The sequence below is a fragment of the Neovison vison genome, chromosome 14, assembly GCF_020171115.1.
Source record: "Neovison vison isolate M4711 chromosome 14, ASM_NN_V1, whole genome shotgun sequence".
NCBI lineage: Eukaryota > Metazoa > Chordata > Mammalia > Carnivora > Mustelidae > Neogale > Neogale vison.
Window position 1 is genome coordinate 585,948 of NC_058104.1, and position 25,083 is coordinate 611,030.

Here is a 25,083-nt window from a genome sequence, read left to right on the forward strand (position 1 = left end):
GGATTCTCATGGGAGAACCAAACACGAACTCACACAATCAGGAAGGAGGCCATGAAGACAGGAGAGGGTGCTCGGGCAAAGGGGGGCACCACGGCTGGGAGAGGTGAGGAATCACCGAGTTCAGAAACAGCCTCGGTTCTTAGAACTCTCCTTGCTTTATTTTTTTATTTTTAAAAGATTTTATTTTTAACTAATCTCCACACCCAGTGTGGGGCTTCAGCTCATGACCTCGGGATCAAGAGTCCCACACTGCACCAGGTGAGCCAGGCATATGCCCTGAGAACTCCCCCAATTTTGTTTTTTTAAAGATTTATTATGCATTTGTTTGGGAGAGAGCACGCATGTGTGCACGCACGAGAGCTTGGGGAAGGGTTGAGGGAGAGAGAGACCCTCGAGCTGACTCACCGCAGAGCACCCCATGCATTGGGGGTGGGGGGTACTCAATCTCCCCACCCTGAGATAATGACCTGAGCTGAAACCAATAGTCAGATCTCAGGCTTAACCGACTGAGCCACCCAGGAGCCCCTCCCCCACGTCACCCTCACCAGCCAGACTGGCCTGGCCTCTCAGCCCTGAAGCTGCTCCTTGAGGGAAGTGCTCTATCTAAATAAGGACTTCCTGGGTCTTCTAGGGCACTCCCATCTCTGCAGAGCTGTGGTCCCAGCCATCAGGAGCCCTGAGGTCAAAGACAAGGTGGCTGCCTCCCCATGAGTCAAGGTCACAGGAGGCATTCTAGGACCGAAATCCCCCTGGGTGGCCCCATGGGTGCTCACTGAATCACTGACTTCGGCTTCCCCTTGCACTTCCCCAGGGCACATGCACCTTTAGGGACCATCTCGGGCTCTTCTTTCCTGGGCCCCTGGGACTTTCTCTGGAGGTCTTGGGACGACACGCTGCTTTAGGGAACACTGGTAATCTCTTTCTTCAGGGACAGCAGGGTCCCCAGCATAAAAAGACCACACAGGGTACTATTTCCAGGCCCTCCCCTTCTTGTGGGTACTTTTAACGCCTGGGGTACCCAGGATGGCCCACCATTCATAGCAGCATTCCCCTACAGTCCACAGACCCTAAAGCCGCAGGAATAGGGCAGAGACAGCAAGCCACATTCATACTCGGGAAGCTTTGTGGGGAGTGGGATTCCAGGAGGACAGAGTGGGCTGGGGAAGGGCTTGGAGTCAGGGCTGAGACAGCTTCAGGGTGGGCTCTGGTCACTGAGAATTTGATCTGTCCAGCAAGACAAGGGAAGCCATGCATGGTTTGAAGCAGGACAGTCTGAACACAAAACTCGAGCAATCGGCCATCCCCACAGGGTCAGTTTCCCCCCTCCCTGCCCAACCTTGCGTTCTGAAGCCTGACCACCTGTAGTCCATCAAACCCTATCTACGACCTGAGCCTGTTGTGTTTCCAGGTAAGGACAGCATGACCCTGAGGTGCCCTTCTCATGCTACAGGGTCTGGGGCCTGGTGAGAAGCTGGGGCTGGCTCCTCCCCACCCCCTGCCCTTGGCCTGCTTATCCTCCAGAAGGACCACTCGGCCCACACAATTGCAGTCAGACCCCTCATCTGTCTGACAGTTTTGGCCCTTGGGACTGGCCACAGAGATGCCCCCCGACCTCCAGCAGGAACCCCTTCATCCAGTCCAGTCGGGCATCCATGCCCAGCCCCAGCCCACCTGAGCCTCAGAGCTGGTGTGCGAGGCCACAACTGGGGGCCGTTACACCGCCCCGGTCCATCACTCGATAAAGCCAGATGACACGAATGAGAAAACACCCTTTTTGGAAAGAACGTTGTTCTCGGAATTTCCAAAAGAGCATTGCACAGTCATTGTAGGGAAAATTCAAAACCCTGTCCCACTTCTCTTATTCTGGTTTTCGTTTTGATTTCGAGTTATGTGGGGGGAGGGGCTCTATTCCTTTCTCAGTCTCAGAGCCTCTGAAATACCCCATAAACTATTTTCTTTTGACAAGTTTCATACCTAAACAACAGAAGTTGCAAGACGAACACATTGTGGTCATACAGGTTGGGCCTAGCCTGACCGCGTCAGCACCGGGCCACATCTGGTCCCCTCTGTCACTGGCTCCCGTCCCCATGATGGTGGAGGTCCCCGAGTCCCAGCCCATCCCCCCGCATAAGCCCCGTGTCTCCTGAGAATAAGGACTTTTCCTGCGGTGACCCCAAGACAATGTTCACCTTGGGCAGGGAACCGGGCAATCCCCCCACCCAGCCCAGTGCACGCCCAAGGTCTGCCAGTCGTCCCTGCCAGTCGCCGGGAGCCTTCAGCTGTCCTGTCCCTTTAACCCCATCACAGAGGGGGGTCCTGGCCCTTCGCGGCGGAGCACAGCCGCCTAGCAGGGTGTGTGCAATTGCCCGGTGGTGAGGGACGCCATGCCCCAGAGCCGCGCATCCTCGTCAGCACAAGCCCCGGGAGGCCCGCGCGGTGCTCAGCCTGTCCTGGGCTCCGGGGGGCATCCGCGGGGCTTCCAAGATTTCTTCCCCTTCCCGCTTGTCGGTAACGTGCAGGCAGATGCCGAAACCGCGCACGGGGTCCGCACGCAGCGGACCTGCCCGGACGGTGGAGGACCCGCCTGCGACCGGTCGTTCCTCCCGCGCCGCCACCTGCTCCGGGAGGGACAGCCTGCCCTCCTTCCTCCTGTCCAGTCCTCGCGGATCCCGGCTCCCTTCTCCGTTCTCCGGGACCCGGTCCCCGCTGGTCACCTGAGCGGCGGTGGAGCACCCTCCGGGGCACGGCACTACAACTCCCAGAAGGCCCCCGGCGCGCACGACCCCGCGCGGCCGCCGTTGTGCCTCAAGTGCGCAGGCCTCGCGGGTCACGTGGGCGCGGCGCGGGTCACGAGAACAAACACCCGGTCGCCGCGCTTCCCGGGCCGGGCTGTCTGCCGCGGACCATGGCTAATGTGTCTAAGAAGGTGTCGTGGTCCGGCCGCGACCTGGACGACGACGAGGCGGCGCCGCTGCTGCGGAGGACGGCGCGGCCCGGGGCGCCGGCCGGGGAGAGCACGCCGCTCTTGAACGGGGCCGGGCCGGCGGCCGCCCGTCAGGTGAGGCCCGTCCGCCGGGAGAGCCCCGGGCCCGCGCCTCAGTCTCCCCGCGCCGGGAGCCGGCTTCGCCGTGGCGGGCGTGGGCCGGGCCCTCCGCGCCGCTCGCACTCGGGGGTCAGCGGCTCTGGCAGGCGGAGGGTGGCTCTCTCGCCGGTGGCCTTGTGCCTGGCGGGTGCTGACCGGCGCGTCGGTGCTCCGATCGCCCCCCGGTGAAGAGGAGGGGATGCGCCGCGGTGGGGCGCGGGAATGGGCCCGGGGTCGTCTTCCGCACGTGGCAGCGCTGGCCTCGGAATCGAGGCCCTGGGGCTCTGGGGTCTCGGGAGGGAGGAAGCTCGGGGCCGGGTGGCTGCGGGGCTCGAGGAGCAGGCCGAGCTCACCGTGACCCTGTGCTCCGAGCGCGCATGAGCTGCCGGCCGCCGGCTGCTCTCGGCAGTGCGGCGCTCTGCGGGCCCCTTCTCTGCACGCGTCCGTGCGGGGCGATCTTAGGGGTGGTGGGTGTCTCCACCGCGTTTTCCTCACCAGTTACGCGACGGAGAGCGTGCAGACCCGCGCTCTAAGCAACAGGTCAGAGCGGTTGCGCCGCTCGGGCGGTTGCAGGCGTGCACGGGTGTTGTGTTCATTTTGAGTTAATGAGCTGTTTTTCTTCCTCGCTCGGTCTTACTCTGCTTTTGATTGTTATTCTTGTTCCTTTTTTCTTCTCTGTCTATCCATTAACCATTGGAACAGTCCTCAAAAAGCGGGAAGGAGGCAAACGTCAGGCCGTTTCTGTAGGACTTATCCCCAGGTTGCCCCCGTCCCTTGGAAATTGCATGAGCGTGAAAGTGCAGTTCTGCTCTTTGAGTGGCATCTTGTTCGGAAATGCCGTGTGTATCTACACGAGAAGTGCCTGAAATGGCTAATTTGGAGGGGAGGGCCTTAAGGGTGCTTTGTTATTTTCTTCTTGGAACATTATTTTTTCCTTCTAAAAGAAAGTAGCCTAGGGTCTATTAAAGGGAATCGTGAAACTGGCTTTAAGAGTCGACAGGGAAAGCGCTAGAAACATTGAGGTGCAATTTGGGTTTATCTCAGGACTGAACGTGTGTTTCCCACTTTGCAAGTTGACCAAAGGAGTTGGCTTTTTTTTTTTTTAAAGAAGAGTCTTTTGAACTCTTAAAAAAAAATCATTGTTAAAAACTGTTTGCAAACTATTGCGCATTTGTGTTTAGTAACACCTGACTAGCTTCTCTTAAACAACTGAAAAAGAATTACTATGCACATAGTGTGTGCCCGGCTGCCTGCAGTTTACCCGGAACAGAGGTGCAGAAGCAGCTTCCTTCCTACTGGCTGCAGGCTTGTGGAGAAGCACGCCTGGTGCTCTGTGAAGACTGAAGGGCCCCAAGGTCAGGAGAGTTACCATCGGGGTCCGATCTTGAGTGTAAGATGCACAGGCAGTCTGACAGGTGGGAAAGAATGGAGAGCGTGCATGGGATCCTCTGTGAGTTTGGAAAGTAGATCGGAGCGGGGAGAGAGGTAGGTCAGACCTGCAGGGGACAGCTCTTGGCTTTGAATCCAGCTTTCTCTCAAGGGGAGTCCTGCAGGAAGCTGGAGATTTCAGTCTTCAGGGATCATGCAGACTGGTGGCAAGGGGGAGACCGCTCCGCACCCCAGGAGGCAAGCCCCGCGGCCTCTGCTGCCTCAGGGTGACCCCCTACAGGAAGGTGAATGTGTGTGCCGCTCTGAGCAGTGCCCATCCCGGCTGGTGGATGGTGGCCACTCCGTGGGTTAGTACCGGAGACAGCATGAAAGTGACAGTCTTTGGGTTATCACTCACCAGGTGACCCCACTGACAGCTGACGGGATTCCTTGATGCCAGCTTTCTTGTGGGGAAGGTGTGCTCTGGGCTCGCAGGGCAAGTTCAGTGTTGGGCTCGGGGGCACCCTAGTTCTGCAGCAGACAGTGGCCTGTGAGGTGCTGCCAGACGGGGGCCATTGGAACTAAAAGGACACGCCGGACCAACAACCATCCTATGGGCATGTCCTAGTGACTCTGACGTGGGAGCTCATCTTGGCCACCTCCCGGCCCTTTGGGGTTTCTTGCCCGACATCCAGAGTGGGATGGTGGTGGCGTGGGCACAGCAGAGCCAGCCAGCCTCCTGGAAGCTGTTGCTTGGGGAGGCATGTGCCGTGTGGCTGCCTGGCAGGCTACTGAGTGCCTCACGGGGAGAAGCATGGCCCTGGGCAGGAGAGACTGCTGGCCGCCCTGAGCTCAGCCTCCACCTGCCCCGGAGCAGCTGTTCAGAGGCCCCTGTGCGCTGCTCTTCCCTTTGTCAGGCCCCTGGGCCCAACATGCTGGAGCAGGGGGTCACGGTGAGTTACCAGAGCGTCACTGCCATTCAGCCGCTGGGAGAGGGTGAGGTCAGCCAGCAAGTCATTGTCATGTGTGTGGGCAGCAGGAAGCGGAGCATTTCCAGAGCTTCTGCAGGGAATTCTGAGGCAGAAACAGACGCTCCGGAGGCGGAGGGTGGGATAGCCGCGGCGTTGGTGACTGTGGGACATTTCCAGGGCCCACGGCTTCGGGAAGCTCCTCCTGCAACACTTGGCAGCACGGGGTGGGGGTAGGACTCTCAGGTTTAGAATCCGTTCTAAGGATCCAGCTTCTTTGGGAATTGACTTACTTCTGTGTCCTGCCCGTACAGCTGGGGCCCCAGACCACAGCCTGGGAGTGCCAGGGGCAGCGGAGGCGGCGCTCAGGGGTGGCTCATCTGTCGTCCTCACCGGCCCCTTGAGCTGTGCTCTGCAGTAAGCGAGCACCTCATCTTCCTCCAAGGTGGCTCTTAGCACTGGGCTCAGCTCCTCCTGGCTCTCTGCCCACCCATGGCCTCGCTGGTAGGGTTGGGGTGGGCTGCCTGAGGGCTGCCCAGGTCTGTGTCCCTCCTGTCTTCGGTTTCACCTGTGCGGGGTCAGTGAGAGCTGAGGGACAGGACTGGGCCCAGGCCTAGACTGAGGGTCCTGGGACTGCCCCCCCCCCCCCGCACAGCGCAGTCCTTCTCCTCACTGGGGTGGGGTTCAGCCTGCAGGCCTCCTCGTCCGCCTGACCTCACCGGCTTCCTCACATTTGCAGTTACCCTGTCCATGGGCGTCTGTGTGCTTAGCCTGGAAGCCTGTGGCTGCTGGAGCCCCGTGTCCTTCGTGCTGAGCGTGGAGCCTGGCGGCTGCGGGCACACACACCAGTCCAGCGGGATAGCCCATGGCCTTGGGATTGTTTGTAAACTTGGTTTTACTGTGAGTCAGAACATACAACAGAATTCACCGCCATGACCAGTTTTAAGCGCACAGCTCCCTGGACTCAGAGGCCTGCGTGCTGTTGTGTAACTGTCCCGCCAGCCTCCTGGGGAACTGGGCTGCCTTGCACAACTGAAACTGTCCCCATGAAACACCCAGCCCCCACCCCTACCCAGGCCTTGGGGCCCACCCTTCTGCTTTCCTTCTCTGTCAACCTGACTGTTCTAGAAGTCTCACACTGTGGCATGTGTGTCTTTTTGTGACGGGCGGCTTTCTTCAGCATAATGTGCCCGAGGCTTGTCCCTGTTCCCCGTGGTAGCAGGTTGCAGAATTTCCTTCCTTTTCAAGGCCCTGCGACCTTCTGCTGCCCGGATGGGCCCTGGCCGGTTTTCCCACTCATCTGTCAGGGGACGCTGGTGTCCTTTCCAGCCCTTGGCTGATGTGAGTCACACGGGTTCCCACATCCAGGGGTTGGATCCCTGGGTCACGTGGTCATCCAATGTCTTTGAGGACATGCCAGGGGTCGGATCGCTGGGGCACATGGTCGTCCCACCCTGCTCTCCACAGCTGCTGTGCTGCCGTGCACCCACCCAGCGTGCTTCCGGCCCCCTCCCTGGCTCACGCTGCGCTGGGGGCGGCATCTCCTTGTGGTTCGGCTGCTGGTGTCAAGTGTGTTTTCATGTGCTTATTGGCTGTGCGTGTGTCACCGTTGGAGACGTGTCTTCAGGTCCTCTACCCACTGTTTTTCTTTTCTTTTCTTTTCTTTTTTTGCCCACTGTTTCTTACCAGGTTGTTTTGTTGACTTCAGTTCCTGACGTGAGGCAGGTGTTAACTCCTTTCGGGTGTGCGATCTGTAGTACTTTCTCCCGTCGTGCGGGCTGCCTTTCCTTCCACTCTGTTGTCTCCCGTGACACACAGAAGTTTCTCAGTTTGCTGTGGCCATCCCGCTTTTTAATGTTTACAGATAAGCGTGGATTTGCAGGAAGTTGACAAGGCCACAGAGAGAGGGCCTATGTGCCTTCCCCAGGTTCCTCCATGGCTTCCGGACCACAAAACAGTAGCACTGAGTGGACACTGGGACGTCAGCATGGGCACCCTCTGCCCTTGACTTGTGTCTGCATCCGTGCCACCATTGTCAGCGTGCAGAGCGCAGGCCTTGGCACGGAGCTCTCTCATCCTGCCTCTAGGTCGCCCCTCCCACACCCAACCCGCTCCCATTCCCCCGGGCCTGACGTTTTGAGGTCGGGTCAGTGCGGCTGCTCAGTGTGTAATTTGTGGGATTGGCCACTTTTCCTCGGCATCAGTCCCCAGAGCCTCTGTCTGGCCTCTTGTACGTGTTGTAGTTTGAGGAGCTGGTACGTGATCTAACCTGTGTTCAAGGGGAAGACACAGACACCTCGAGGAGATCACTGAGCTCTAAATCAGCTTGCTTTACCACAAAAGATATTTCCTGGAAGATGCACGTACAGCCAAAGAGAGAAGCGGGGGGAAAAGGGAGGGGCCGCCACCTCCCGGTCGAGGCATGCCCTCCTGGGGTGCCTCCCTGCCCTGCTGGCGTCCTCTGGTCAGGGGCTGAGGGCCTGTATCCCCTGAGCCAGTAAGTCTGTGCCGACTAGACTGTTCATTTTTTTTTCTTTTGTAAGATTTTATTTGTTAGCAAGAAAAAGAGAGCAGGGACAGAGGAAGAAGCAGGCTTCGGGTAGGGAGCCCCGTGTGGGACTCAATCCCAGGACCCCGGGATCATGACCTGAGTGGAAGGCAGATGCCTCGTTGACTGACAGGGGACAGGCGTCCCCTGACCTGACTGTTCTTGTCACACCTCTCCCAAGGCTGCCGCGTGGCTCTTGGAAATTGCAGAGGCGAGAGGAGATGTGTGATGGGCCCTGACTTTGGGTCCCCTTGTTGCGGAGGGGTGACGGTCCCATGTAACTGAGCTTCTTTCCTGGTCACTGGTGGGGGCGCTGGAAGTGACCAGACAGCCTTTCTCTACGGCTCCGTCTGCCGGGTCAGGGTGTGGATCCCGTCACACTGTCCACGCGGCCTGGCCTTGCTCAGTGGGGTCTGTCCATCTGTGCACCCCGTCTGGCTGGCCGGTCTGTGTGTACAGACACATCCCCGGGGATGTGCATTTGGTGTTGCTGTGGCCAGGCTGCGGGCTGGGTGGTAGCCCAGACCCCTTCCTGCTCACACGTGTCCTGTCGGTGGAGCGGAGGTGGCAGCCAGCTTGAGAACGGGGGTTCCTTGCGGGGCCGGCACGGTGGCCAGTGGTGCTAGTTCTCCTGGAGTCAGCGGTTTGGGGGCACTGTCGGTGTTTTTAAAGAGAAATGGGTTTCTCTCCACCACCCCTGGTTGCTGGCTCTCGGTACGCGTGTGTGAAGGGCGCCCATCTGGGCGTGGGGAGCACGGCGACGCCCGTGTGCACACGCGGCTCAGAAAGCCCCCTGGTGGGGCGAGCATGTGCAGCCCGAGCCTGCGGACTGTGCATACAGCAGCGCCCGGCTTGGGCAGTTGGTACGTCAGGCGCGGCAAGAGGTCGGGCGAGAACACGTGCAGCGACACACGGGGACGCAAGTGCTGCCGTCACGGGGCTCCCGTTCCCACGTGAGGGGTCCCAGCAGGGAGACCGGCGCCGTGGGGTGCAGGGCGAGCTGACTGCTGAGCTGCTGGTGTGGCGGGAGGAGGGTCATCTGCTCCCGGCTGAACCCATGGGGCTGTGGCTCCGGGGGCCGGTGTGCGTGTCGCGGTCATGGAGGGCCGCAGGGTAAACGACAGGGCGCCCAGCTCCACCTGCGCTGCCGAGGAACCCCGGGTCGGGCTTCCATGCAGCATCTGGGATGTACCGACCCCGAAACAGGTTTCACGGAAACGCACACCTGCCGGGCGCCTGTGTTCTGCTTCCCAGGCCTCTGCCATGCGGTGCGTGTGAGGACAATCACGTGCCTGCCTGTCTTTCCCGGGGGGCTGACGGGAGTGTGGCTGTGTGTCTGGAGGGCCTGCCTAGAAGCCGGGGATGGCTCCCTGCCTGCCGGAGCCCCTCAGTCTCATAATGAGGGGACTCAGCAAGTGGCTTGGGTGGGGGAGCCTGGGCGTGGGCGACCTTCCGATCTCATCCCCAGGGTTGGCAGGTGTCTGCCGTTTCGGCCATGTCTTAGGCCAAGGTCATAGGGGGCCCTGTGGGGTAAAGAAGGCCTGGGCTCATGCAGAGTCTGGACTTGTCTGGGGTCTGGCACTGGTCACATGACCTGCGGCTGAGCACCCGCAATCTCTCTTCCAGTCGCCACGTTCAGCATTCTTCCGGGTTGGACAGATGAGCAACGTGGAGCTAGACGATGAGCTGCTCGACCCTGTGAGTAGTGGATTCGCTCCACCCTGCAGCTCTCAGCCCCTGCCCACCCCCAGGAAGGTCGCGGCCCACTCTTGTGGAGGTGCCAAGCAGAGCGCAGGGGTAAACAGCGAATAGGAAGGCGATGGACAGCAAGCAAGGCAGTGTAGAGCTCGGGGACAGGTGCAGGCAGTTCTTTCCGGAGCGAGAAGGCAGGTGCAGGCAGTTCCATGCAGAGTGGGAGGGCAGGTGTGGGCAGTCTCTGCAGAGCTGGGGGACAAAATGACCGTAGGCCCCCAGAGCCTGGGCAACCAAGGAAGTTGGCTCCGAGGGTCTGTGTCCCCTGAGGCTGACCTACATGAGCAGAGATGGGGTAAGTGCACGCAGGAGGTTGCCCCGAGCCTGTCCTATGCAAATGCAGGAAGCAAGGCCAGAGGAGCCGGCAGCACGTGTGGGACAGGGGCCCTGAGTGGGCAGGAGGTGGGCTCTGGGTACAGGGATCTCAGGGGTCAGGGACCTTTAGACAGGGACCTTTGGACCTTTGTCCTCTTCTCCTACCCCCGTGCCAAGCTGTGTGGCAGCTGGCAGGGAATGTTTCTTGAGCCTGCCCTGCTCTCCAGCCTTGCACTTGACTTCTTCCCCAAGGTTTTGCGGTTCTGACCTGCCCCCCCTCTGATGGCCGGTGACAGCCAGCTGATCTTTCCTGCGCTGGTGGCCACGTGTATGTCTTCTTTGCGGCACCATCTCTTCACATCCTGTGCCACTCTAATCGCGTTGTTTATATTTTTGTCATTGGGTTGTGAGAACTCTTTGTATATTAGACGCGTGTTGTTTGTCAGGTACGAAATCTGCAGACCCCGTCTTAGGGTATCTTCTCGCTTTCTGACAGTGTTTTTGACAGCACAGAGCCTATTTTATTTTATTTTTTAGAGAGTGGGGAGGTGCGGTAGGGGTAGAGGGAGAGGGAGATGGAATCTGGAGCGGGTTCCAGGCCCATTGCAGAGCCCGACACAGGGCTTGATCCCATGATCCTGGGATCATGACCTGAGCCAAAATCAAGAGTAGGACGCTCAGCCGACTGTGCCCCCCAGGTGCCCCCCAAAAGCTTTGATTGTGAGGACGTCAAGTTGACTGTTGTGTTGTTGGTGCCGTGCTGTTGGCATCGTGTCGAAGAAGCCACTGCCTAGCCCAAGGTCATAAAGATTTTCCGTTTTCTTCTGAGAGTTCTCTGACTTTAGACCTTTGATCCATTTTTCACCGATCTTGTGTTCAGTGGAGAAAAAGGGTACGAGCTCATTCACGTGTGGGTGTCTGGACTCCCAGGACTGTCTCTCTGAAAAACCAGTCTTTCCTAATGAGTCATCTAGGCACCGTCTTAGAGAACCAGTTGGCCATGAACACGAGGGTTTCTCTCGGGGCTCTGCTTCTCTTGCACTGATGCCCGCGTCTGTCCTTGTCCCCGGGCCATGCCGTCTGGAGGACTAGGTCTTTTGTGGTGAGTTTTGAAACTAGGAAGTGAGAGTCCTCCAGCTTTGTTTGCCTTTCGCCTTTTCTGTAAGATTTTATTTACTTATTTTGAGAGAGTGCATGAGCACAAGCAGGGGGAGCGGCCGGCAGAGGGAGAAGCAGACTCCCGGCTGGGCAGGGAGCCTGACACAGGGCTCGATCTCAGGACCCCAGGATCATGACTTGAGCTGAACGCAGACGCTTCACCGGCTGAGCCCCCCAGGTGCCCCTGTTCTCCTTTTTTAGAGTCGTTTTGGTTGCTCGAGACCCTGTGCATTTCCTTGTGGTTTCAGGGCTGCCCGCCGCGGCTTCATGCCCAGTCTCCTGATGGAAGGACGCGGCATCCTTCCATTCATTCTCTCCTCCCACTCCTCCCAGCAGCGCTCTGTGGTTGTCAGTGTACATGTGTTCCTCCGTCGAGTGTATCTGGGGAATACACTTCAGTTATTTTATTCTCGCTGCTATTGTCACTGCAGTTCTCTGGATTTCCTTCCTGGCTGTGCTTGCAGGCGTGTGGAGAAGCCCGTGGGTTTGCGCACCAGCCTTTTGTCCTGCGGTCTTTTTGAGCACGTTATTCTGATAATTTCTTAGTGTATTTTTGGGGATTTTGTGTACGCGAGGTCATGTCGTCTACAAATAGTGAGTTTCATTTCTTCCTTTCTGCTCTGGATGCCTGTTATCTCTTCTTGCCTCCCTGCCATGGTCGGAGCTCCAGGGCCATATGGAGCAGGCGGGGCCCAGGCAGGTGTCCTTGTCGTGTTCCTGATCTGAGGGGAGAAGCTTCCGTCTCTCACCGTCGAGTGGGACGTTTGCCGTGGGGTTTTCCTGGACACCCTGATCAGGCTGAGGAGGTTCTTTCTGTTCTTACTCTGTGACGTATTCTTGTCGTGAAGGAGTGTTAGATGTTCGTTAGATCCTTTTTCTGAGTCTGTTGAGATGATCGTGAGGACTTTGTCCTTTATCCTGTCGCAGCAGTGTTGAGGGTCGTGAGTACCACACTGCAGATGCCGACCGTGTGGGTTTCCTCAGCAAGCCACTCTCCCGTCCTCTGCAGACAGCAGCTGGGTGTCCTACAGCTTAACTCAGTTCTGACACCATCTGCCGGGCATGAGTGCAGACCCCCTCCCCAGGCTGCCGGCCGGGTCCCACGAGACCACCCCCATGTCCAGGCTGTCACCAGCTGTAAGTCAGGGTTCCAGACCTCCTTGTCCAGCCATAATTTGCTAGAACGGCTCACAGAACTCAGGGAAACTGGTTCATCGTCAAGGACAGGACCCAGGAATAGCTGAAGGAAGACACCCACAGGGCGGGCGGGGTGTGGAAGGAGCACGGAGCTTCCAGGCCTTGCCCCCTGCTGGCACCCCCATGTGCCCAGAGGCTCCCGCACCCCTTCCATTCTTAGGGGGCCTCAGGGCTGATGGGCTCCTCAGTCGTGGGTGATAGGCTCAGTCTCAGCCCCTCCCCCTCTGCAGAGGTCACGGGTCAGGGTGTGGAGCTGAGAATCTGCCCTCTGGTCAGCCTTGATCTCTCTGGCTGGCAGCCCCCACCGGCCCCTGAGCGCACAGGGAACACCCTCTAGAGAGGCCGCAGGATCTAGAGAGGCAACACCTGGGACACAGACCAGGAACATGTTTCCCGCCACAAACACCGTGTCACTTGAGTTCCGGTGTGTAGCTGGGATGATCCTGACCTACCCGTGGTGCCGCAGGGCATGGGCCTGCACTTGCAGCCTCCTGGCTTCGTGGGACACACGGACATGTGCCCTCCCCCTTTTTGTTGCTCTGTTCCTGCGCATGTTGGTTGTCAAGTATACGGCTCTGCTTCTTCCTTCCGCAGGAGACGGACCCCCCTCACCCTTTCCCCAAGGAGATCCCGCACAACGAGAAGCTGTTGTCCCTCAAGTACGAGGTGGGCCTTCTCCCTTGCCGCCCCCACCCCATGCAGACCCTCGCCCCCTCGCTCCTCCCCCTTCTGCTCCATGACCCAGAAGCACCGGGGTCAGCTGTGTGTCATGTGTGCCTTCCTGCAGAGCTTGGACTATGACAACAGTGAGAACCAGCTGTTTCTGGAGGAGGAGAGGCGCATCAACCACACGGTGAGTCTGCGCTGGGTGTCTTCGCCATGCACCCTGTTCTCAGCTGCCCTCGTGCTGCCCCCTGGCCTGGGTGCGGCCCCCTCCCACCCCCTCTGGGGTCCTCCAGCCTCCGATCCTGGTTTGTGTCCTGGAGCCAGAGACGCCTAGGGACAGGGATGGGAGTGGGTGTGTTAGGTGGGTGTGATGGAGGAGGATAGGCAGTCGTCAGCTGGGTGCCTGGGCTATCAGCCACTGACTGTGAACTGGTGGGGAAGGTCCACCGCCTATGAGACGTTGACCAGAGGCCGCCTTCCCTGGATGCGGGGTCCCGCACGCATTGCACTGGGGATGGCCTGCAGAACCCCTGGGGCTGGACGCACCGTGTCCAGAGGGGCCTGTGGTGGAGGCGCCCACACCGCGCCTGTTTCTGATGGTTACCCTCCCCGCAGGCCTTCCGGACGGTAGAGATGAAGCGCTGGGTCATCTGTGCCATGATTGGAATCCTCACGGGCCTTGTGGCCTGCTTCATTGACATCGTGGTAGAGAACGTGGCTGGCTTGAAGTACAAGGTCGTCAAGGACAGTATCCTTTGTCCGAAGTCCCCAGCATAGAAGGTGGCGTGGGCTCCGCCGGGTGGGGCTGTGCAGCTCTGAGCCGGCTAGCGGTGAGGCCTCCCTGCCGGGCACGTTTGCCATCCTCATGGGGGAGGCGTGGCTGCATGGGGGCATCAGGAGCCAGGGTGGTGCTCCGGGCCCAGGAGAGCAGCGGGCAGGCCAGGGGTGAAGCTGCCGGTCGTCCTTGATGAGCACCAGATATCGACAAGTTCACGGAGAGGGGCGGGCTCTCCTTCTCCCTTTTGCTGTGGGCCACGCTGAACTCCGCGTTTGTGCTCGTGGGCTCTGCAATCGTCGCCTTTGTGGAGGTACGGCCGCCAGGGGCCTCCTGTGGGAGGGAACCCTGAAATCTGTGCCAGCGAGGTCCACGCAGCTACAGTGGCGGGGCCTCTGGTGCAGACATTCCGTGTTCTGGCAAAGCAGAAGGCGCCCGGGGTGGGCGGGGCCTCAGCAGCAGGGCTGGTCCGGGTGGAAGGGAGCACCCCTTCCTGGACTTTTCCCAGAAGCCTCCATTCCTGTGGCCTGCCTCTCTCTTGGCTTCTCCCCTGCCATGAGTGTTGCATCCGGAAGCTTCTATCTGCAGTGCCCGTCCCCCACCCCTGGGACACTGGGCCTCTTTTCCACTCAATTCCCGACCCCTCCCATGGTCTGCTCCCCGTTCCCCACCATCATCACTGCCTCTGGAATAAGAGGAAGCAGGAGAAGAACCCAGCTCCATGGGCAGCTGTCCTGTCCCGGGTGCTGTGTGGCCCTGTCCGCTGGGACCCGTGGGGGCTGTAGCACCGCCGTCGCTCGGCCTGCTCAGTGCTGATCTCTCTCCTTCCAGCCAGTCGCCGCTGGCAGCGGGATCCCCCAGATCAAGTGCTTCCTGAACGGGGTGAAGATCCCTCACGTGGTCCGGCTCAAGGTGAGGCCCGGAGGCTGCGCCGGGCGGGAGCTACGGTGGGTCCCCGAGCGCCTCTGGGACTTGGCCAGACCCTCCATGTGCTGCCCATGAGCAAGGGTGTGCATTTCACGTAAACCTGCTTCAGAAGGGGCTAGAATTTTCTCTTACATGTTGTAAATTATGCATTTGTGCTTAAACGGGGCGGCAGCTGGGCTCACCAGCCATGTGGAACGTGTCCGTATATTCTGCCTGGTAGTTAGTATCTCAAGGTCAGAATAGCTTTGTTGGAGTGGTAGGTACCCTTTCCGTGAGTTTTTTCCTGTTTTTGTAGTTTTCCTTAACGTTCTGCTTAATATTCTTGACAACGCCCTAATTCTGAAGAGATTGGGGCATCCAGGAGCGTGGTTCCTCCGTGGCCATCTCCAGGTGTCGGGTCGGCATGCCTCAGCCGGAGGCTTCTCTTGGCTCGTCCGGGGCGGGGTGCTCCCGGGGCCCTGGGCTGTGTCCCGGGGGTGGGGACCGGCGGTGGCAGCCAGAGGAGCAGGGCTTGTACCCGCCGCATGCAGCGGGGTCCCCCTGGTGGGCGCAGGGTCAGCAAACACACCTGGGCTGTGTCTAGTCTAGTGAAGCAGAAGCTGCTGCTTCCGGCTTTCAGGGGTGCACAACTTCTCGGGATGAGAGATTTGAAGGTTCGAGAAGAATCAGCCGGAGCCCCACGCCTAGGACGCCCACTGTGCGCCGGCCTTCCTGTGTGCCTGCCTTGTGTCGTGGGTTCTGAGCTGGGCACTTGGTCGGGTTGTGCTGCACGCTCTCGAACTACACGCGGCCTTTCTTCAGAGACTTGACATGCCTTCCTTTGTGTTTAGACCCTCGTGATCAAAGTGTCCGGCGTGATCTTGTCCGTGGTGGGCGGACTGGCAGTGGGAAAGGTAACGGAACCCTGCTTGCTGCTGGTGACCCGAGGCCACTTAGTTCTCTCAGAGCCACGCTTGTCTGAGGGCGGCTGTCCTGTGCTTCCAGGAGGGGCCGATGATTCACTCGGGCTCCGTCATTGCCGCCGGAATTTCCCAGGGGAGGTCGACATCGCTGAAGCGAGATTTCAAGGTGCGTGCCCCCTCCCGGTGTGGACCGCCCCGGTGTGCCCAGGACCACGGCCTTGCCCGCAGCCGTGCCAGAGGTGCATGGGGCCTCGGAGGAGGTCAGGGCAGCTCATGTGACGAGTGAAGACCCTGCGCTTCCAAGATCTGTTTCACAGCAATTTGCCACGTTTCCTCCCAAAGTCACCAGCATCCTGACGGGTGTTGCACTGACTTTACACGGGAATTCAGATGTTTGCGGTCTTTACAGGACAGTCTTGGTTTTTTTGTTTGTTTGTTTTTAAGTGCATTTATTTGAGAGAGACACAGCAAGAGAGGGAACACAAGCAGGGGAAGTGGGAGAGGGGGAAGCAGGCTTCCCACTGAGCAGAGAGTCTGATGCGGGGCTCGATCCCAGGACCCCGGGATCATGACCCGAGCTGAAGGCAGACGCTCAATGACTGAGCCCCCTAGGGACCCCCAGTCTTGTGTTTTTATATCAAGCACGTGTCTTCAGCATCTCTTCTGTTTGGTTTTTGTCCGGTGTTCCTTGGGGTTTTGAGGCGTCTGGTGGGTCTTGGGTGGTCTGTAAAGGTTCCCCTGTGTTGCGAGCCTCCTCCCTTGGCTGTTGGCCCACGAGGGCGCCTGTGGTTCTGTGGTGCCACGGCTGTTCTGTGGTCTTCATGAGTCCGCATGGGTGGACCATCCTGAGAGCCCTCTCCCGCGGGCCGGTGTCCCTGGTGCTCCTGACCTTGCTGTGCTCTCAGGGGTGCCCGTGGGGAGGCTACTGAAGTGTGTCCCCGTGTCCCCTGTTGCAGATCTTTGAGTACTTCCGCAGGGACACGGAGAAGCGGGACTTTGTCTCCGCGGGAGCTGCGGCCGGCGTGTCTGCTGCATTTGGAGCCCCCGTGGGTGAGGAGGGCAGCCCACACGGGACAAGCTGTGGTCCCTCCCGTGTGGGAGAGGGGTCTTGCTGTTTGCAGACTCTGGGGGAGGAGGAGGGTGCAGGCATGTGGCCCAACAGGCCTGGCGACTGCCTCTGCCTGTCTTGGTGCCCTGGGGTCACGAGCTCCCCAGTGTGTCCTGGGGAGCACATCAGGGCTGGGCTGCTTGCCGTTCCAGGTGGGGTCCTGTTCAGCTTGGAGGAGGGTGCCTCGTTCTGGAACCAGTTTCTGACGTGGAGGATAGTAAGTGCCTGCAGAGGGCTACTCCGTCAGGCAGTGCTGTCGCCTGGCCTCCGTTCACTTGAGGGACGTCTGGCTCTTGGCCCATGCTGTGGTGCCTTCCCCTGGGGTCTCTAATTGGCTGTGCTGGGAGCCGTGCTCCTATGGGGCTGCTGTGGCCGACTCTGCCCATTGCCCGACCTGAGCTGCTTGCTGTCCTCCCACCTCGTGTTCTCCCCCAGCAGCAATGGGCCTTGTTCGCACCTTGTCGCCCCCTTCATGGGCCCACCCAGACCCCACCGCACATCTCGTCCCTCAGCTTCGTCATGGCTTGGCCCCAGCACATGCTCACCCAGCCATGGGGGGGCCAGGCACCTCCTGGATGACGGGAGGGGAGGGTCCCCTCCCATCTCCCTAGCTCCCGGCCTTCTGGCCTTGGGGCCTCCCAACTCCCCTGCCTCAGGAATGCTTGGCTCTGACGGTGCCCATGTTCCTCTCTGCCCACAGTTCTTTGCTTCTATGATTTCCACGTTCACCCTGAATTTCGTCCTGAGCATTTACCATGGAAACATATGGGACCTGTCCAGCCCAGGGCTTATCAATTTTGGGAGATTTGACACAGAGGTAATACACTGTGCTCTCTTGTCTTGCTTTCTCTGGCTGGGGTCATGGTCACACTTGAGGCTCATCCTGAGAGTGTGGGCTTTTGGGGAACTGTCACTCTCCGCTGCAGGGTTGAGCTCTTGGTTGTAAGTGCTGGGGGCCAGGAGGGGACGTAGGGAAGCTCACAGCTGACCTACCTGTGCAGGTCCGGATGCCTGACACTGCTGGGGTGTCTGGCCGGTCTGCTGAGGCCACGGGCCCAGGGTGCTCATACGGTCGTGTCCATGGAGCAAGTGGGTGCTGTGCGCTAGGACCCTGCTCCCATGGGCACCGCACATATGGACACAGCAGAGCCCTCGGGTCACTTGGGGTCACAAGATGTATTCCTGGGGTTCTTCCTCACTGGTGCCCCCCTGACTGCCATTTGGTGAAAGCTCAGGCCGTCCCCACCTTCAGATGGACAAAGATCCCGGCCAGGAGCAGGCAAAAGCCCTTAGAGGGAGCGTGGTGTGCTCGGAAGCGCCGTGCCTCTGTCCTGCGGACCCCTGTAGTCTGCATGAAAGTGTCGGATGGCCTGTGCGTGGGCCGATCGCGGGCTGTCCTTGCTCACGTGAGAGTGCAGGGGGCCGGCGGTGTTCCCACGGGCGCTCGTTCTCTCCTCCGCAGACAATGGTGTACACGATCCACGAGATTCCCATCTTCATCGCCATGGGTGTAGTGGGTAAGGGCTGTCCCATGAAGGACCGCTTCCCGTCCCCCCTACTCAGGTGGGGGCGGGAGACTTCTGGCGGGGTCAGTGTGTGGTGGGGTCCGGGCCTGCCAGACCACAGGCCTGGCTCAGCTTTGACGCGGCTGGAGGGGGCCGTGGCCCCCACAGCCAGGGAGCTGTCCTCCCATGCTCCGCCCTGTGCACGCACCCCTGGGAGGGAGCCCACAGCTGGAAGACTGGAGCTCTTCCCCGGCTGGAGAAGCCCCTCGGTGGGTGCCCCTCTACAGTAGAATGAGCTCTGGACAGCACTTCTCACTCTGAAAAACCTCCTGCCCCCCGAAGGAAGGCAAAGCTTTTGAGAAATCCACTTGCGCGTGTGCTGGGCTGTGCTGACATACAGCACACAGACGCACAGACCCTGTCCTCCTGTCCTTTCTCCCGTGTCCCTTACATGCTGTCCCCTCCTGGTCCTAGGTGGTATTCTTGGTGCCGTGTTCAATGCCTTGAATTACTGGCTGACAATGTTTCGAATCAGGTGAGAAGCCTTTGTTTTGTGCACCCAGGGTTTTCGAAATGGGCGTGTTGTGGGCTCTGTGCCCGTGGGGTTGCATGGAAGGCCACATGCTGACAGCCCTCCTTGTCAGTGGTTCATGTGTCGGAGGCCCTGAGCCAGGGGACACTCAGGCCTGGAGAGCAGTTCTGGGAGGTTTCGGGTTTCTTGAAATCTTTGGGTGGGCCCTGGGCTTGAGGATGCACTTCTGCCTTCTCGTTCTCTTGCCTGGACTTAAAATGCTGTTGGCAGCGCCCAGGAGATGACCTGGTGACTGTGTGCTCTGCATCACCATCTGTCACGCCATCCTGTTCTGTGACGAGCTCTCCTGAGACACGGACTCCAGGTGCCACGATAGCTGTTCGGCTGTGCAGCTGTCCTGAGGCCGGTTCATCCTGCTGTTTGCTTTAGGTACATCCACCGGCCCTGCCTCCAGGTGATCGAGGCCATGCTGGTGGCCGCAGTCACGGCCACGGTCGCCTTCGTGCTGATTTACTCATCCCGAGACTGCCAGCCCTTGCAGGGGAGCTCTGTGTCCTACCCCCTCCAGGTAGGAGGCCCAGGTCCGGTGGGTGGGTCTGTTAGGCGGGATGGGGCCAGAGGGTGGCCAGAAGCTGAAATCCGGCTCAAGCGGGCTTCCCGGGCCTGCTAGGCATCAGGAGAGCAGAAGTTACGCTGGGTGGGGTCTCCTTGGTCCTCCTCCCAGATTAGCATTCCTCCCGGGCCACACGGGGACTTCAGGATGGGGGACGGGGGGGCGTTATAGGTGTGGACCCGAGAAGCCCCAAACATGCACAGACCTGCCACGGCATGGCCACAGCATGGCCACGGCCCACCTGGCAAACTGACCAGCAAAATGGGGTTCGTCCGTAAGTGGGTGTGTTTAGCTATGGAAAGAGCCGATGCTCTGATACGCCAGGCCGTGGCTAAAGCTCAGAAGCACCTTGGACATGGGCCAGACAGAACGGCCCAAGGGCGTGTGATGCTCTGTGTGCGAGATGCCCAGAACCAGCAAAGCCACGGAGGCCGGGCAGATGTCTGATGGCCAGGGCTGGGGGGGACCTAGGGGTCACAGAACCTGCCCCACTCAGCCTGAGAGGGCTCAGCCCGCTGGCTCCAGGGCTCAGGTGCTGGCTACAGAGCCCCAGATACCCCGCGTACCCCAGCAACAGACTCCCTGTCCGGCCAGGCTCCTATGGACTGGCCCTGCAGGCTAGACCTGCCTCTGGAGCCCTCGCCGTCCCTGGGCCTGGATCTTGGCGTCCTGCCTCTCTGAGGCCACGACCTGAGCCAACCGTCACATCGTGGACACAAGGACCAGTCTACCCACTAGACGTTCTCTTTCCCAACCTCGCAGCTCTTCTGTGCAGATGGCGAGTACAACTCCATGGCCGCTGCCTTCTTCAACACCCCAGAGAAGAGCGTGGTCAGCCTCTTCCACGACCCTCCAGGTGCGTGCCTGAGCTCCATGCCATCAGCCACATGGGGGGTCTTGGCCCCTCCAGCCTGGTCTGAGACTGACATGCAGTCCCTGGGCCTGAGGGTTCCCTTCCAGCCAGTGTGCCCCAAGGGCAGAGGTCAGCACCCTTGCCGCTGTGGCGGGTGCGCTGGCGAAGGGGGTGGGAGCTCGGGTGGGCCAGGCCCTTCCCCTCCTAGAGGGCAGCTGCTGTCTCCGTCGGTGACAATGTTCCTGTCTCCCACCGTGTTTCCCTCAGGGAGCTGCTTGCATGGGCGGTCTCCAGCCCGGTGACACTCACTGGCCACTGTTTCTCCTTTCTAAGTGACCTCCACCCCAACCATGGGGCTCAGACTCACGCTCCCCCGACTGAGCTGGCCGCGGCCCCCAGCTGCACTCATTTTTAATTAAAAAAACAGGTTGTCGAGTGTAGAGTGCTCCTTTTCGGCGCGTCTGCCATGGTGCTGCTGTGCGCAGTGGCTCGCCTCCGCCCATGGCACCAGGCCCACAAGGGCAGCTGCTGTGTGCACCTGTGGAAGCCAGGAGGTGGTCATTCTGCGACATCATTTCACCTTTTCCGTTTGGGGCTCTTTTAGGCCATCTCTAATTGCTCCCTGTTGTGAACAGGGTCACTGAGAACTTTCTAGTTTGTCTCTGTACACGCGCAGCAGGTCCATGCGATTTAGCGGGAAGGTTTAAACACGGGGTGAGGCTGAGCCCTTGGTGCCCTGGGCCAGGCTGTTGGGCAGACAGCAATCTCCTGGACTGGGTGGTCTCAGGTTTGGGTGGGTTTCTTTTGGCTCCTGGAAGTGTCTGCCCTAGATTGATGCCTGGCGGTCTCCCTCCCCTGGTGTCCAGGGGTCCGCACGTCCTTCTCTTGGCCTCAGGTCAGCCCCACCTGTCAGGCCCTGTCCTCTTGCCTCAGGGACTAGGCCTCCAAGATTCTCACTATGGCCCCTGAAGATGGGGCTATTGGGGGGCAGCGGACTGGGCAGCTGGGCCGGGTGACCATGTTCCAGGTGAATCCATGTGGCAGGTCCTAGCCAGACCCCTCTCCTCTAGGCTCCTACAACCCCATGACGCTCGGCCTTTTCACCCTGGTCTACTTCTTCCTGGCCTGCTGGACCTACGGGCTGACGGTGTCCGCCGGTGTCTTCATCCCATCGCTACTCATCGGGGCCGCCTGGGGCCGGCTCTTTGGCATTTCATTGTCCTACGTTACAGGGGCTGCGGTGAGTGTGGGCTTCTCCACGCTCCAGGCCTGGGATCCAGGGCTTTCCGTGCAAGGGGACAGGTGCATCTGAGCCCCTGGTCTTTCGGCGTGGCCTCGAGTTTTCTGGCCGCTGGTGTTTGACCGAGACTGCCATCTGCAGACACGGTGCTGGAAGCATGGACCAGGGAGATGCTCGGTGTGACTTGAGTGTGTGACCCAGGCACGTGTGCCCGGCCCCTGGGGGCTAGCGTTTCTTTTTGTGTATCTTCCTTTCTCACTTCAGTCTTTGAAATAAGATTTTTAAAACCGTTCAAGGAGCCGGAGTGGGTCCCCATTGCCCGCCTGCTCCCTTTTCTAGGTCTCGCCATGCCTGTGTCACGTTTCCTCCCAGGCGTGGCTCCGATTTTCCTTTCTCAGTTGACGTACTGTCAGGCCTCCTGCTGTGGAAGCGTGCAGCTTGGGGGCTCACCCCGAGTGATGGTGGTCTGTGTCACGTGTCTAGCGTCATGCTTGTGTTCCTGGTGCAGTCGCTGCCATACCCAGCCCCCGCAGCCACTTGCCTGCCTTCTGTCTCCACGGGTTTGCTTGTCAAGGGCGTTTCCTGAGAGGAGTTGCACAGTGTGGCCTGTGTGTGGCTTCACTGCTGCTGGTCCACGCTGGGCTCTGCCGGCCTCCCTGCACACACCTGCCTGCTTCCCTCCTCGGCACGTGGAATGCAGGCTCCTGCCGTAGCTACTGAGTTGTCCCGTATATGCGTGTGGCCCAGATCCTTCAGGGCCTCCTGAGCGGGGTACCCCCCAGGGGGCTTCCAGGCTTCTGTTGCCGTAGGTGCTACTGCAGACCACATTACCTGTGTGTGTGTGGACGTAGGAGTTTCTTCTAGGGTTGGTGTTGCTGGGCCCAGGGCCCACCGCGGGGGAGTCACGTATCTCGTTGGGCTTGAGAAGGGGGCTGCCATCCCTCCGACAGCTCCTCTGTCATCCCTGCAGATCTGGGCAGACCCTGGCAAATATGCCCTCATGGGAGCAGCTGCCCAGCTGGGTGAGTCCTGGCCGCCCAGTGGGTGTCCCAAGGTCAGGAGGGGGCGCCTTCTCCCTGGGGAACGGGGGGCTGCGAGTCCACCCCGTGGCATGCAGGGTCGCTGTCCTCACTCTGCAGCCTGCAGGACCAGACCACCGGGGCGAGTGGGTGGGGTGCCGGCATGGACACTGGGAGACGAGGGGGGTTGCACGGAGTGGTCTCTGTGGCTGCAGCCTCCCCTGATGACCTCCCTGGGCAGGTGGGATTGTGAGGATGACCCTCAGCCTGACTGTCATCATGATGGAGGCCACCAGCAACGTGACGTATGGCTTCCCCATCATGCTGGTCCTGATGACCGCCAAGATCGTGGGCGACATCTTCATCGAGGTGCGGCATATGGGAGGAGGCCTGCCTGCCTTGTCCCCTGCTCTGTGCGACCCCACCCGCCCCCAGTGGGGAGCCTGAGACTGGGGGCTGGGAGGTGGGCAGCGGAGGGGTGGGAGGGGCCCTCTGCCGGTCTCAGCGCCGCCCGCCCCCCTCCCAGGGCCTGTACGACATGCACATCCAGCTGCAGAGCGTGCCTTTCCTGCACTGGGAGGCCCCCGTCACCTCTCACTCGCTCACCGCCAGGTATGGCCAGCGGGGTTCAGTGGACAGCAGACATTCCTGGGAGGTTGGGGAGGGCGCACTGGTGTCTGGATGTCCGGGTGGCGGGCCCCCTGGCTCCTCGTCCCCGGTTTCCTGTGTCTGGGAGCTTCCTGCCTGTCGAGCCTCCGTCTGGGCGAGGAGAGGATATTAGTCATGTGGTCGCTTGCGGCGAGGCCACAGCAGACACTCTTGCCCAGGGAGGTGATGAGCACACCGGTCACCTGCCTGCGGAGGAGGGAGAAGGTGGGCGTCATTGTGGACATTCTCAGCAACACGGCGTCCAATCACAACGGGTTTCCCGTGGTGGAGTTTGCTGGCGACAACCAGGTACCCGGGGCCCCTGGGTGCGGGCGGCTGTCCGGCCTATACGTGTGCGTGGCCTTAGCTGTAGCGCATGGTGTGGAAATCCTGTGCAGGCCCATGGAGCTCACGTCCACCAGCTGCAAAGGAATGGGGTCCCGCGGCCAGGAGACCGCGGCCTGGGAGCTGCTGACTGCTGGTCAGGGCTGCCGGCGCCCACGCGTTTTGGGGTCTGACTCCACGCTGTGCTGTCAGCCAGGGCGTCGGGGCGGTGACCTGTGTCAGAAGCGGTGCGGACGGATGTGGGCGGGCGGCGGGGTGGGTCTCACCACGACGTCTGCGGTCACAGCAGGGAGCCCCCGTGGCTGGAAGGGTCTTGGTCTTGGCTCCTCACAGACGAGGTCTCTTCCCACAGCCGGCCCGGCTGCAGGGCTTGATCCTGCGCTCCCAACTCATCGTCCTCCTGAAGCACAAGGTAGCTGCTGGCCACCCGGGGGGGTTGGGGGCCGGGGGGGGGGTGGCTCGTGGCTCTGACGCCCGCCGCTGCAGGTGTTCGTGGAGCGCTCCAGCATGGGCCTGGTGCGGCGGCGGCTGAGGCTGAAGGACTTCCGAGACGCCTACCCGCGCTTCCCGCCCATCCAGTCCATCCACGTGTCGCAGGACGAGCGCGAGTGCACCATGGACCTCTCGGAGTTCATGAACCCCTCCCCCTACACGGTGCCCCAGGTACTGCCACAGGCCGCAGCCGGGGATGGGCGGCTTGGGCGCGTGGCTGTGGGGCAGGGGCAGGGGAGGGGGCCACCAGCGGCCCCGGGCTCTGTCAGAGGTGCCACCCTTCTCGGATGGGCCTGGCAGGGGGGGCTCAGCAGCGTGCCTGCCCCCTTTGCAGGACGCATCCCTCCCGCGCGTGTTCAAGCTGTTCCGGGCTCTCGGCCTCCGGCACCTGGTGGTGGTGGACAACTGCAACCAGGTGAGTGGCCGCAGTATCCTGGCTGCCCTGGTCACTCTTGGGCGCGTGGCTATGGGGCAGGGGCAGGGGAGGGGACCACGGGGATTTGCTCTCAGCCCCTGGGCGGGTGGGGGGTGGTGGTTTGTACAAGGCTCAGTACCCAGACCCGCCAAGTGTCTGACCCTGGGGCTCCCCCTCGTGGTGCTGCCCCCTGCAGGGCATGGGGCTGGGTTTCCACGACTGCAAGAGGCTGCTGCCAGCCCCTGCCCCGGCTTTGCTCCCGCAGGTGGTTGGACTAGTGACCAGGAAGGACCTGGCCAGGTACCGCCTCGGGAGGGGGGGCCTGGAGGAGCTGGCCCTGGCCCAGACGTGAGCCCCGCCCCCCGCGCCCCCTCGCTCCCTGGGGCAGCGGTGGATGCGGCATCCCCCAGTGCTCGGGGCACGCATGTGTCTGTGTGTCTGTGCGCGTGTGAGATGGTGGGCGGGCCCCTTGCTGCGGCTGCGCCGTCTGCTCCCCTGCGGACTGGCCCAGGAGGACCACGCCGTCTGCACTTCACCGGCTGGGGCCTGGGGGACTCACAGCTGCCAAAGAAGCCCTCAGCCTTGTCCCTTCCACTCCGTCTTTGGCCTTGAGGTGATGGGGTTGCACCTGGAGGCGGGCATCCTGGGGAGCAGA

The 25,083-nt window shown here is 60.6% G+C and overlaps 1 protein-coding gene across 2 annotated transcripts; it reads left to right on the forward strand.

Annotated features, from left to right (window-relative positions):
- Nucleotides 1-2,877: 2,877 nt before the first annotated feature.
- On the forward strand, nucleotides 2,878-24,840 carry CLCN7 (chloride voltage-gated channel 7). 2 transcript variants are annotated; one of them, XM_044232659.1, is made up of 25 exons: nucleotides 2,878-3,058; nucleotides 9,593-9,664; nucleotides 12,983-13,054; nucleotides 13,176-13,241; nucleotides 13,670-13,802; nucleotides 14,033-14,142; nucleotides 14,661-14,741; nucleotides 15,587-15,649; nucleotides 15,741-15,824; nucleotides 16,615-16,708; nucleotides 16,919-16,983; nucleotides 17,467-17,583; nucleotides 18,229-18,283; nucleotides 18,746-18,806; nucleotides 19,233-19,371; nucleotides 20,179-20,272; nucleotides 21,340-21,509; nucleotides 22,480-22,531; nucleotides 22,770-22,897; nucleotides 23,055-23,140; nucleotides 23,356-23,485; nucleotides 23,874-23,933; nucleotides 24,008-24,184; nucleotides 24,348-24,428; nucleotides 24,694-24,840. In XM_044232659.1, exons 1-25 carry the CDS (start codon nucleotides 2,906-2,908, stop codon nucleotides 24,778-24,780), a joined length of 2,430 nt encoding a protein of 809 aa, XP_044088594.1. In that variant the 5' UTR covers nucleotides 2,878-2,905; the 3' UTR covers nucleotides 24,781-24,840. The 2 variants fall into 2 exon arrangements, with proteins under 2 accessions (XP_044088594.1, XP_044088595.1); XM_044232660.1 differs by lacking the exon at nucleotides 2,878-3,058 and adding an exon at nucleotides 6,743-6,759.
- The last annotated feature ends 243 nt before the right edge of the window (nucleotides 24,841-25,083 follow it).

Bases quoted from the DNA above. Each gene is read 5' to 3' on its own strand.
- CLCN7 (XM_044232659.1), top strand. From the start codon at position 2,906: ATGGCTAATGTGTCTAAGAAGGTGTCGTGGTCCGGCCGCGACCTGGAC. The intron at 13,055-13,175 runs GTGGGCCTTCTC...GCCTTCCTGCAG, and splicing joins TGTTGTCCCTCAAGTACGAG to AGCTTGGACTATGACAACAG. The intron at 13,803-14,032 runs GTATCCTTTGTC...GATGAGCACCAG, and splicing joins GTACAAGGTCGTCAAGGACA to ATATCGACAAGTTCACGGAG.